The sequence below is a fragment of the Corythoichthys intestinalis genome, chromosome 5, assembly GCF_030265065.1.
Source record: "Corythoichthys intestinalis isolate RoL2023-P3 chromosome 5, ASM3026506v1, whole genome shotgun sequence".
In the NCBI taxonomy this organism is placed as follows: Eukaryota; Metazoa; Chordata; class Actinopteri; order Syngnathiformes; family Syngnathidae; genus Corythoichthys; species Corythoichthys intestinalis.
The window spans coordinates 45,115,748-45,128,760 of NC_080399.1; the positions used below are offsets into that span (position 1 = coordinate 45,115,748).

The 13,013-nt window shown below is 37.3% G+C and overlaps 1 protein-coding gene across 1 annotated transcript; it reads right to left on the minus strand.

Annotated features, from left to right (window-relative positions):
* Positions 1-572: 572 nt before the first annotated feature.
* Positions 573-9,113, minus strand: LOC130916881 (myoblast determination protein 1 homolog 2). The gene is made up of 3 exons (XM_057837945.1): positions 8,384-9,113; positions 6,964-7,051; positions 573-2,221 (listed from the first exon to the last, which is right to left on the minus strand). The coding sequence occupies exons 1-3, from the start codon at positions 9,041-9,043 to the stop codon at positions 1,974-1,976; spliced, it is 996 nt and encodes a 331-aa protein (XP_057693928.1). The 5' UTR covers positions 9,044-9,113; the 3' UTR covers positions 573-1,973.
* Between the last annotated feature and the right edge of the window lie 3,900 nt (positions 9,114-13,013).

Consider the following 13,013-nt stretch of genomic DNA (forward strand, 5'->3'; position numbering starts at 1 on the left):
CATTGTAAAGCAGGTTCAACGTCACTCCCAAGATTGCCAGATTGTAATGACAAGAAAATGGATGTTTGTATAGATAAACGGGGATGAGCACCACATCATTCACGATGCTCTATTAACAACGTATAAAATGAGGTTGCCAGATTGGGGCCCCCTAGTGGTCAGAGGCTCTGAGCAGCTGATTAGTCTGCGTATAGGCTGGGCCGGCCTTGCACTGGGGTGTAGCATCCTTATTTTAATATAAGTGAAAAAAATAGAAATTTTATTTTTTGTCTTTTTTATATATAATTTTTGTCAAGTTATTTCGTGTTCATTCGTTATTCTCATTTATTTTAATAATGGACGGATAAATGCATTATAACCCATTTATACTTAAATGTTATTATTAAATGTTATTTTTTTTTTTTTTTTGCATTTTAGCATGATAAATAAAATATATGAAAATATGATGTCCATTAAGCAAGTACACAGATGACCGTGAGAATGAAGACAAACTGAAATATAACACAGCAAGTGAGACACTTTAGTATAAATAAAGTATATTTATTATTACTATTATTATTATTATTGGAGTGTCACTCAGTTTGTATAAATATAAAGTTGAGCATTTTCTTTTCACGACAAACAAACAAAAGCATTAAATACAGAGAACAAACACTCTTATTTACAACATTAGCTCATATGTACAACAATGGTCCTCTGCTGCACTGGAGCCACCAAGCAGTCAATAAATCAATCACGTTTATGTGTTTTTCTTAGTTGGAGGACTTGAAGCTGAAGGTGGAGGAATGTTAAGCGCATGTTTGACCTCCAAACTTAAAACAAAGTGTTCATGTTCACAATTCTTAGTCATCACAGCAATAACAAAAATCTGCTGTTGTGTGGAAGCCAACAAACCATAGAAAAAAAGAAAACAAAGGCATCCCAGTGGTTCAAAGCACCACTCCTAAAATTCACTGCATATTATTTAGGACAATAATTATTTTTTTACTGCTAGAAAGAAGTAGGAAAGCATTTAAATACATTTTAAATATGTCACTGTGCGCCACAGACAGAAACGTGTTGCGGCCATTGTAGGAAAAATAAGTTCACTGTGACGTTACAACGTGATAAATTTCATGTTTTTGCTTATTAAGTTAAAACATTAAACTGTATCCCATTTAAACGTGTTGAACCGATATTAAACCCTTTGGGATAACAACACACATCCGTACTAAAAACAATCATCAATCATTTAAATAAAAACATACTATTCACTGTTTACTTATAACAAAAAGTAGACATCTTGCAGTGATGACAGTTCATCTTTGTATATAATTGCTAGCATTATTATAGGTGAAAACAAAAAAAGTATGGAAGCATTAAATAATATCCCCGAAGGCTGCAAAAATCATTCAAAATCACAAGGAGAAACTTGGAACAACCTTGGTATGGTCAAAATTCCTCTTTTTCTGGTGCTCTTTGGGAAATTATTAACATCTGTGTTGTTGTTGTTGTTGTTATTTGTTATGATTAACAGAAAGTGTAAATTAATTTAAATATATTTGAAGTTTGTCTCCATGCACTATGATTTGTAATTAATACTACTGTAACTGTACTGAACTGTACTGTACTGTACTGTAAGCAAAACAAATTATGTCCTCTTGTGTCAAGTTGACATTTTTTTTGTGATGAAAATGTGTGTGCGTGTCATACTTGTAGGATCCGTTTAACGTGTGAGTGTGTGTGTGGGGGGGGGGCTGTCTGTCAAACTTACCACACTACAATAAAAAACTCATCACTTTAAAATGTAGAACTTATCATGTTTTAAGTGATATGGATCTTTTTTCTGTTATAGCAACAATACGCTCCTGCTCTGCAATAACACAAAACTTTAAAAGTATTAATTTATAGTGGTGAGAATTCCTTTTTGTTTGTTTGTTTGTTTGTTTGTTTGTTTGTTTGTTTGTTTGTTTTTTTGTTTTGTTTTTTAGACTCTATAGGACTTGGTAGATCAGGTTAGGGTCGCGTTCGCCACTCAGGGTGTTGGCATCATCGGCGGGGGCGAGGGCGGCGGTGTCCTCAGTCTGGGTATCACCTTTGGGCGAGCAGGTCCCATCACTAGGCACTATCAAGTTGTTGGTGCCATTGGCAATGTTGGTGTTGCTGTCGGTAGAGATTCGCTCCACGATGCTGGACAAACAATCCAAACTGGACACCACCGTAGCTCTCTCACACTTTGCACCTGAACACAAAATGGCAGGTGATGATATTGTCTCACTTGCTAGACTACTTAGGAATTGAGCCACTGACTTACTCTTTTTTTGTCTTTTTTTTTTTTTCAATTAAAGGAATAGCGAATAGGCATATATTTTATGTGGAATCAAGATTTGTTTCCAGTTTTAACTTGAGAGCATTTTTTCTCATGCAATAATAGTGCAACGCTGGGCCAACTTCCATTTCTAAAATAGCTTCAGAAAGACTAAAAACTCATTGTTGTTTTTAATTTCATAAAATATTCCTTGATTAGATTGCATTTTGCACTTGGACCACTATTGCACAAAATCTTTTTTTCTCTAGTCTGATTTTGGTCCTTGAGCTAATTGATAGCAACTCATGAAATTGTAGAGGCCTGCAGTTACTCAGTTGTGGGTACGTTTGTTTTGGGGGGTGCAAACAATATGAGAATAGTCCAAAATCATTATGCATGGCAAAATACCACATTTCCAGAATCCATGTGTCAGAGTAAGTGATAAAGATGAATCATTATTCATATTTTTTTCATGAATGATTGATTGATTTAATGTCTGTTGAGACTTTTTTTCTAATCCCATATTGTTTCGTTTCTTTTAGGCCAACTAGAGGATTTATAAAACTCAAGATTTCCACAGTGTCTTAAACTTGGGGGTAAAAGTGAAGCCAATGATATTCAAGTCTTAAATCTTAAAAATGTTCAATCTTTAAAAAAAAAGTGTCTCTATCAAGTATCCAGAAGAGGTCACCATTTATATGTAAATCATAAATACATGAACTAATTCACTAGATTCCGTAATGTAATGATGAAAAATTAATGTAGTGAGTCAAAATGCATTGCATTGGATATCTCATTAAATCATTGTTTATTTGTTAGTATGCAATTACTTCTACGAATATGTTTCGCCCTTTTTACATTCAATATCATTCTTTGATTGAATGATTTATTGGCAGACCAAGGTATACTGCTTTAAGTAGTTTTAATACATAGTGATTCTTTACCATGGAGCTGCAACAGGAACGCTATATCTGGTGGACCACAAAAGGATTTCCGTTTTGTACATATGGGACGCATAGAGTGGGGAAACCTGTAAATTTAATACATCAAAGGTCCATAACAGTGATCCGAGCCAGTGTGCTGTTGTTTCAGGCAACTATACTATGTTCAGAAGCTGGTCCGACATGTTGAACTGGCTGGGCAAGTTTTTCTGAGTAACCATAAAATTTATATTTGCATAAATTTTGCCCAAAAGGCATATTAGGTTTGGAGTGAAAGACTATTCAGGATGTTATGATGCCGCAAGAGACAAGAGTGATTGAAAACTGGGTGTTAGCCTCAGGGGTGAAAGTGGGCCAGAACGGTCAGGAACGCAGATTCAGTATAAGATTCAGGGCCAGAACGCAGTTCCGGTATACGATTCAGGGCCGGAATGCTGTTCCGGTACACGGTGCTTTGATTCCGAAAATATAACAGCAACTGTCAAAACGCTATGAAAAAATATATATATATTTTTTTTTTTAAATGCTAAGCTGCCACACATGCATTTCAGCTCCAAGAAGAAAACAATCTACCAACATCAGATTTACATAAACAAGTGTTAACAACAAGCATAATAAAGTGCTTGTGTAGCGTAATCCGTTTCCACCAATATTTAATATTCATTTTATTCCACGGACGGCATGGAGGTTTCCCCAGCTGCTGCAGTTATCTGAGTCTGACGATGATGAGTCACGTCAATGTGCTAATGCACGCAGCAAAGCAAAACGCCTGGACTCATTCATCCGTTCAATTGGCTGACATACTGACATGTGATCAGCAGAGATGATTAGCTCGGATTGGTTCAAATGTGCATGTTTTCTGGAACAGCAAAAAAAAAAAAAAAAGTTTGTTGAATTGATTCGACAAAAAAAAGGGCAATGCAACATAAAATGGATCAAATCTTTAAGAGCAACGAAAGAGTTGCGGAGGCTTATTTATCATATTTGCTTTTATTTGCTCTGATGGGGAGGTTCAGAACATCTTAGCTGTCAATGTGCACTTTGGACTTATATTTGTTCATTTATGTTAGGCTACTTATTCATTTCTTTATAAAGTCAATGTTTGCGCAATCTTCATAATATATTCCATTTCACTCTGCATAGTATAAGTCATTTGTACTTATTTTTCTGAATGTATGTTACTTATATCTTTATAATAAAATTTTTTTTTTAAAAAAGTAAATGTTTACATTAGCTTCAATTTTAATATATATCCTATGTTCTTAAGTAGTTAAAATTGAAATTTGGCATTTAGTATGTGAGGAAATGAGGGAAAATACAAATTAGGAGATGGAGGTTGGGGTTATTGTTGTTTTTGTTAACATTTATTTTGCAAATCGTTGAAAAAAAATACAATTTTAAATGAAAAATAAATAAATAAATTCCTGGCTCCGTGGCGACCTTCACGTCGAGGAGTTCCGGCAAGAAATTCTAGCCACTTTCACCCATGCTCAAATCATTAGTTTCAGCTAACTTTGAAAGAAAACTGGACACAACTTTGGTGAAATCAACAATAACATTAGCAGACCCTCAATTGCTCCCTTTTTTTTTTTTTTTTTTTTTTTTTTTAAACTGTTCAGGGAGCCACCATGACAGCAGCCATGTCTACTGTCAGCGTTGGCGAATCTCAAAAATGGTGAATTTGGGTGGGAACACATTTGTCACATCTAAACTACTCAATTGTTTTGTGCTGGTTTTTAATAAACACTTCAATCCAGGGATGTTGCCAATCCAATCATATGATATGAAATCGGGCCAATCGCATCATTTTCTAGGGAATCGAAATCGAGTGAATAGGATCGGGTATTTAATTTTTAAAAATATTTATTTTTCATTTTATTTTTTAAGGTGCTAAAAAGTAACAAAAGAATCTGGAATTTTTTTTTTTTTTTTTCTTTTGGAAATGCCATTATATGTTTTATACTCTGCAAAAGCGGAAGTACTGTAAACAGTAGAGTATTATAACATGTTTGGAACTTTTGTTCAAAAACAAAAGGAAGCCTTTTTGTTTTCCCGGGATCAAATCAGGAATCAGTATCGACAGGTTTCAAAATCAGGTGACTTGGACTCGGGTGCAAAAGATATGGTATTGGGACATCCCTGCTTGAAACGCAACAGCTTGTTTGCTATTTCCCACAGGCGCCAATAAATCATAAACATTTTCAGTCACAGCCTTCCAACATATTGGACATTCTTAAGGGCCCTCCCTTTGAGGTGAGAAATGGTTCATTATGACGGCAGTGACTGGCTTATTTATGCTTTTTAGACCACTTTGGGAGAGGGGGGCATTTTAATTTCTAATTCCCTTTGCTCTTCTTCTTCTTGGTGATGACACCAACTAAAATTGCTACAACGTTGATATTAATGGAAGGGTCAGAATAAAAAATACAGTGTATTTTTGGTCTCCAGGCTGATTAATTACATCAATAAATTGGGGAATTAAGGTTGCTACGCCGTTATTCATCGACGAATCAGAATAATGTTTGTTTGGTCTAGTCGGCATGTCGATTCTCAGAGCCTAATTTTTTATTTTATTTTATTATTATTATTATTATTTCTCAGGGAGGATGAGTTATATTGCAAACTTACTATTGCCTATTGGTTTGGCTTCAGTCAGTAGAAGGCATGAATGCTCAATAGTTGTACTTTATATGTGTCTGGGCTGATGGGAATTTCAGGGAGTAGTCATAGTTTATTTTAAACTTGTTGATATAAAATAATCCGTATATCTGCAGATGAGCCCGAAAATGACCACTGAAATAGCTTGAAAAATGGAATTGTGGCCACTTTCAACACAAATTGTTTGTGCAAACCTGGTAAAATGGCATTCAATGTTATAAAAAGTAATGTACAAGCAATAATAATAACAAAATACTGTAGTGGTTTAATAAATTGAAAAAAAAAAAACCATAAAATTTCATTTTTCTGATGTAAAATATAGAAAAATGTCAATAAAAGCTTGTATTTTCAGAAGGTCTGGCGTGGGGGTAGACATTGTTTTAATGCTGGTACACTTTTAGCCAGTCAAATGCAAGTATCATACAAGTTGCCGGCTTTGGTAGGCTACCCCAAAGTTTGGGTGTCCCTATCTGGCTGCCCCTGTGAAAAATCGTTTGAGGCGCCACTGTGAAATGACCGTGATGATCAAGAGCAGCGCTTGAAATGAAGAGAACTTTTTTTTTTTTTTTTTTCTCAGATTGTCATGTCCAATAGCACTTGGAGAACGTCATCACACTTAACAACAAACTGTGTTTTACTGTTTTAACAGTTATTTAATGATGAGTGATATTTTTCAATAGTTCATATATTTTTTATGAAAAAAAAATAACTGTTGGTATAGGCTCCTTTAAAATATATATATATATATATTTAATAATAATTTGAAGTTGATTCTTTGATTCTCCAACTATTCAACTCACATTCACGTATATTGCCTTTGTGTGAGAATGGCAATACAGCCAACTTAATTATTTCACACTTGAAATGATCAATGCTTCTTTTACATAAAAAAGGTTTACATGGAGGTAAACACTTTGAAAATACATCATGTTCTAAATTAATGTTTTACAACGAGTCAATATGCAACATTCTGTGTGACAGATTGCTACAATTCATTTTTTAAGTGTGTCCAGTGTTTCACTTTTTTTTATTGAAACACAATTCTCACTCTTGGAAAGAAACATCACCGCATCTTACCGTCATTGTTGTTAGTGGAGCTCAAAAAGCTTGCAGTGTTAAAAGTTGTTCGGGTCGATGACGGACAGCTCGGCCCGTTGAAGTCCGTCTGCACAACAATATTTTCATTATAATTAATAATTAAAACACCGTTTCTATTATCTTTGAAACACAAAAACAGGATATAAATTCAGTTACTAATATAAAATTTCAAATACATTTGACTAAAAAAACAACATAATCTTCTATAATTATATATGCTTCCTCAAAACTGGGGGGAAAATCAAACGAAATAATTACCAAGTCCGTCTAAATGACTTTATTTAAGGTTTAAATAAAAAAACTCAACATGTTAAATTTGTGTTACAATATTGCCCTCTTAATTATTTCAGCTCCAGCTATGTCTCATTTACTGAAAAAAAAAAAAAAAATTAAAAAAAATAAAAATTAAAAATGTTATCTAAATTAAAAAAAAAAAAAAAAAAAAAAAAACGACAAATTAACCTAAAGAAAAACAAACAACAACAAAAACAATACAAATTTTGCTGGTCTAATTTTTAAATAAAATATTCAAATGTTTATAATATAATATAAATAGTCAAATCGGGGAAACGTATATGTTTTCCCTGAAAGCTGTAAAATAATTAATGGAAAGGTGATAGCGTGTCTCTAAACTTAAGTTTTAGTTAAATTTGAGAAATTGTAAATAATTCGTTAGTTTATCATGAAATAATTTATTTTTAATGTAAATGTAAACCTACAGATACTTAAAATTAAAGACAATTATGTCGTTTATAATTAACAATAATTTCGATCGGATTTTTTGGAATCGTTATTATATTCCTATTCACATTCATTCGGTTAATTTTTCGCGTGTAAAAATGTCACTCGTGTCTCATTTGTCGAAAATAAGTATATGTTTCCTTTGTCATTTAATAATTTCAAGGCCACGTTTCGCAACCCATTAAAAGAATCGTGCTAATATCATAATCGTTTTGATAATTTATTTTAGTACAAAATGAGAAATCAGAAATAACTGAAGTAAAATAGCTCAACGAATGGAATGAAGTCTATAAAAGTAGGGTAAAAGGCGGGGGAATCAATATCATATTTAAAACAAACAAAAAAGATCAATTCATTTATCTTATTCCTCAGCAATTTGTGAGGGGAAAAATTTACACCGCGAGGTTTTACTTGCATGTATTATTAAAGAATTCACGTCTTTCCTTTCAAGTGTCAAGCAATAAGAATGTGGATATTACTATAAGACACCAACCAACTACCCGCTGATGCACAAAGTGCATGAACTTGAACATACAGCGGAACGTAATTTAGAAACAAAAAAAATATATTGTTTTTAATTAAGGAACATTAAACATACATCAAATGGTAGAACATTTTAACTCCATGAAAAATTCGAGCAAAGACGAATCGGACTCACCATGCCGTCAGAGCAATTAGAGCGGGGGCTGGAGGCGTCTGAGTCCCCGCTGTAGTGCTCGACAAGCGGGTAGAATGCGTCGTGCGGCCCGCCCGTACCTCCGGGAGCGCCGCCTGTGCTGTTAGCCGCCCCGGCGCGGAGCAACGCCTGCAGGGCTTCGATGTAGCTGATGGCGTTGCGCAGGATCTCCACCTTGGGCAGCCGTTGGTTGGGGTTGGCCGACGTGCAGCGCTTAAGCGTCTCGAAGGCGTCGTTAACTTTGCCCAGGCGGCGGCGCTCTCGCAGGGTGGCGGCCTTTCGCCGGTCGGCATTTGTGGTCTTGCGCTTGCACGCCTTGCACGCCCACAAAAGGCAGCGGCCCGCCTGGTGGTGCCCGCTGGGCGCGCGCACGTGCTCGTCGTCCTCGGTTGCGCCCGCAGCCGGGTGTAGGTGCGCGTGCATGTTATGGTGATGCCCGTGCAGAGGCGACGACCCGGATGACGACGAAGAGTCGTCTGGCTTGCTCAGCAGGCCCACGTGCACCAGGCGGGGGTCCAGGTCCTCAAAGAAGCGCATGTCACTCGTGTTGAAGCACGGGTCGTCGTAGAAGTCATCGCCCGGACACCCCGAATTGGCTGCGCCCGAATTTGCCATGTTGAACGAGATGTCCGAGAGCTCCATGTCCCCCAACCAGCAACCGGAAGTCCACAAGAAAAAGTACACAGCAAATTTAACGTGGATTCATATGGGAAGGGGGACAGGGGGGTGTTAACTTCATGTGGACCCTAAACACCCGCTTGAGCCTCTTATACCTGCGAGGTCACATGTGGGCGCGGCTAGCAGAGTGACGTGGGCATGAGGGTGGCCAATCAGGGCGGTGGGAGCATTTTTACGACTTCATGGCAATTAGGATCCAATTACGGTACCCCCACATAACCCCCCATAACCCCCTCCCTCACACACACGCACACACACCAGAGAGTATTCAGTTCAACATCCGTATATTCTTGTCTGAACTTTGTGCTCACTAGTGGAAGAATTGAGTGTACTGTAGAACAGAACCGTTGGGAACACGTAATTTTTTTGTAACTTTTGGCCATGTATAGGATATCAAGCTATATCTTTGATATGTGTCCTAAGATTTATGAATTTGTACTATGTATACGATGTACTAGTACTATATATATATATATATGTATACACACTCATACACTATACAGTATATAATTACCCAGTCTTCCCACTCCCAACTTAGGCAGTCACTAAAACAAGGTTGTATTTAATATTTACAATAATTCTGTGAACAATTTTTATATCGAAATTGAGAATTTAGACAACACGATTTTGAAATTGTTATATTTCGTTGTGGTCCAGAGCCACATCACCTAGCCTCTCTTCCAAATACAGTGCCTTGCAAAAGTATTCGGCCCCCTTAAACCTTGCAACCTTTCGCCACATTTCAGGCTTCAAATATAAAGATATAAAATTTTAATTTTTTGTCAAGAATCAACAACAAGTGGGACACAATCGTGAAGTGGAACAAAATTTATTGGATAATTTAAACTTTTTTAACAAATAAAAAACTGAAAAGTGGGGCGTGCAATATTATTCGGCCCCCTTGCGTTAATACTTTGTAGCGCCACCTTTTGCTCCAATTACAGCTGCAAGTCGCTTGGGGTATGTTTCTATCAGTTTTGCACATCGAGAGACTGACATTCTTGCCCATTCTTCCTTGCAAAACAGCTCGAGCTCAGTGAGGTTGGATGGAGAGTGTTTGTGAACAGCAGTCTTCAGCTCTTTCCACAGATTCTCGATTGGATTCAGGTCTGGACTTTGACTTGGCCATTCTAACACCTGGATACGTTTACTTTTGAACCATTCCATTGTAGATTTGGCTTTATGTTTTGGATCATTGTCCTGTTGGAAGATAAATCTCTGTCCCAGTCTCAGGTCTTGTGCAGATACCAACAGGTTTTCTTCCAGAATCTTCCTGTATTTGGCTGCATCCATCTTCCCGTCAATTTTAACCATCTTCCCTGTCCCTGCTGAAGAAAAGCAGGCCCAAACCATGATGCTGCCACCACCATGTTTGACAGTGGGGATGGTGTGTTCAGGGTGATGAGCTGTGTTGCTTTTACGCCAAACATATCGTTTTGCATTGTGGCCAAAAAGTTCAATTTTGGTTTCATCTGACCAGAGCACCTTCTTCCACATGTTTTGTGTGTCTCCCAGGTGGCTTGTGGCAAACTTTAAACGAGACTTTTTATGGATATCTTTGAGAAATGGCTTTCTTTTTGCCACTCTTCCATAAAGACCAGATTTGTGCAGTGTACGACTGATTGTTGTCCTATGGACAGACTCTCCCACCTCAGCTGTAGATCTCTGCAGTTCATCCAGAGTGATCATGGGCCTCTTGGCTGCATCTCTGATCAGTTTTCTCCTTGTTTGAGAAGAAAGTTTGGAAGGACAGCCGGGTCTTGGTAGATTTGCAGTGGTCTGATGCTCCTTCCATTTCAATATGATGGCTTGCACAGTGCTCCTTGAGATGTTTAAAGCTTGGGAAATCTTTTTGTATCCAAATCCGGCTTTAAACTTCTCCACAACAGTATCTCGGACCTGCCTGGTGTGTTCCTTGGTTTTCATAATGCTCTCTGCACTTTAAACAGAACCCTGAGACTATCACAGAGCAGGTGCATTTTAACGGAGACTTGATTACACACAGGTGGATTCTATTTATCATCATCGGTCATTTGACATCATCGGTCATTTAGGACAACATTGGATCATTCAGAGATCCTCACTGAACTTCTGGAGTGAGTTTGCTGCACTGAAAGTAAAGGGGCCGAATAATATTGCACGCCCCACTTTTCAGTTTTTTATTTGTTAAAAAAGTTTAAATTATCCAATAAATGTTGTTCCACTTCACGATTGTGTCCCACTTGTTGTTGTTTCTTGACAAAAAAATTAAATTTCATATCTTTATGTTTGAAGCCTGAAATGTGACGAAAGTTTGCAAGATTCAAGGGGGCCGAATACTTTTGCAAGGCACTGTAACTAAAGGCCTTCTCACTCTAACGGTAGCAGCTCCCAGATTTCCGCAGGGAAACCCAATCATCATGTATGTAGGAGGTGCGCTCTCGGGAGCAATGTGCGTTCGTCGCCATTTTAGACAGAACGGCAAAGCGTGAGTTAATTTGCCATGGTCCTGAAATAGAAGCTTGTTCTATTTCAGAGCAGTGGCGCTGGCAGTGATATCCTGGTGTTTTGGCAGACCGATACACACAAGTCATGGCAGAGAAAGCCTTGATGAATTCCCTTTGTAAACGTTTCCCAAGCTTTGGGACACTCAACAAGTGTCCCTCATTCCTCTCCTTGATAAGCAAACTGATATCTCGATGTGCTTTTATGGAGAACTGTAGTTCATGAAGGGCATGCTCTCAAAAAAAAAAAAAAAAAAGTAGACCTTTTTACAGCTGCTAAAATCTTCCTTTCCACCTTAAAATGAGAAAAGGTATGACTTTCTTGTGCAACAATGAAAAATAAATGCATTTGTGCTTGCCAGAGTCACCACTCTTCACTCCCTCGACACGGCTATGTCAACACTATGAGTTCGTGTACCTTTCGGCCATATGTTTTTGAAATAAATAAAAAACAGAAAACTAAATTAATTATAAATTTATATTATGTGGCTGCAGCAGGGTCTTGTCTATTGAAATATAAGAAGAAGAATGTCTTCCGGGTCATGGGTCATTTTAAAAGTGAACTTTGTGGAAAACAGATATAGGGCGTATTTTGTTTTGTGACTTCTGCTCAATAAACTAATATTGGAAAAACGGATGAAGGCTCATTTTCCATTGTTGAATTACCAGTTATTAATCGGGAAACAGAAGAGAATTAATTTGTCGCCTTTTTACACACAGATAAAAACAAAAAACAAAAATTGCCTCGTTTTCCGTTTTCCCAAACTAGAAGGAAAAAAGAATAGCCGAAAGGTATGTAGACCACTATGCGGGCTCCTTCCTTTTGCTGTCGTGTTGCGCATTGCTGCAGGGCCCTGTAACTACCCGATTGTGGCTGCGTATGCGCAAAGCTGCATCACTTCCCTGTTGAGCCATATTGGCGCGATAGATGTATATGTGATAGATTCAGCTATAGAAATATATTATTCTTTTTTTTTTTTTTTTTTTTTTTTTTTTTAAACCTGTCCTGTTCAGCTGTTTGACACAGAGAATGGAAGTCTAAGTGCCCAGATTCTGAACAGTTTTAATGTTTCACATTGAGAGTCTGACATACTCCCATTGTGATCATTCAAAATACCTTTTTATTATGACAAAGCAGCGAACAGGAAGGGATTATGGGGGGACAGAAGAAAAGAAATACAAGAGAAGAAGGAAAAGAAACACATACACAAACAACAACTAGAAAGACATTGAACATCTAAACTAGTTACTAATATGCTGGTGCTATCGTCAGCGAGATGTATTTCCGGTTTACACCATGTGGGGGCCTATTGGCCAGTGAAAGAGGAGAATGGGGGTGGGGGTGTCTATAAGCCTATAAGCTAAGTGATTGAAAGGGGTAGAGTGTACACAAATCAGTTCTGTGATCTAGAACCCAGTAATCGTGTGAATCTCTTATGAGTAAGCCCGTT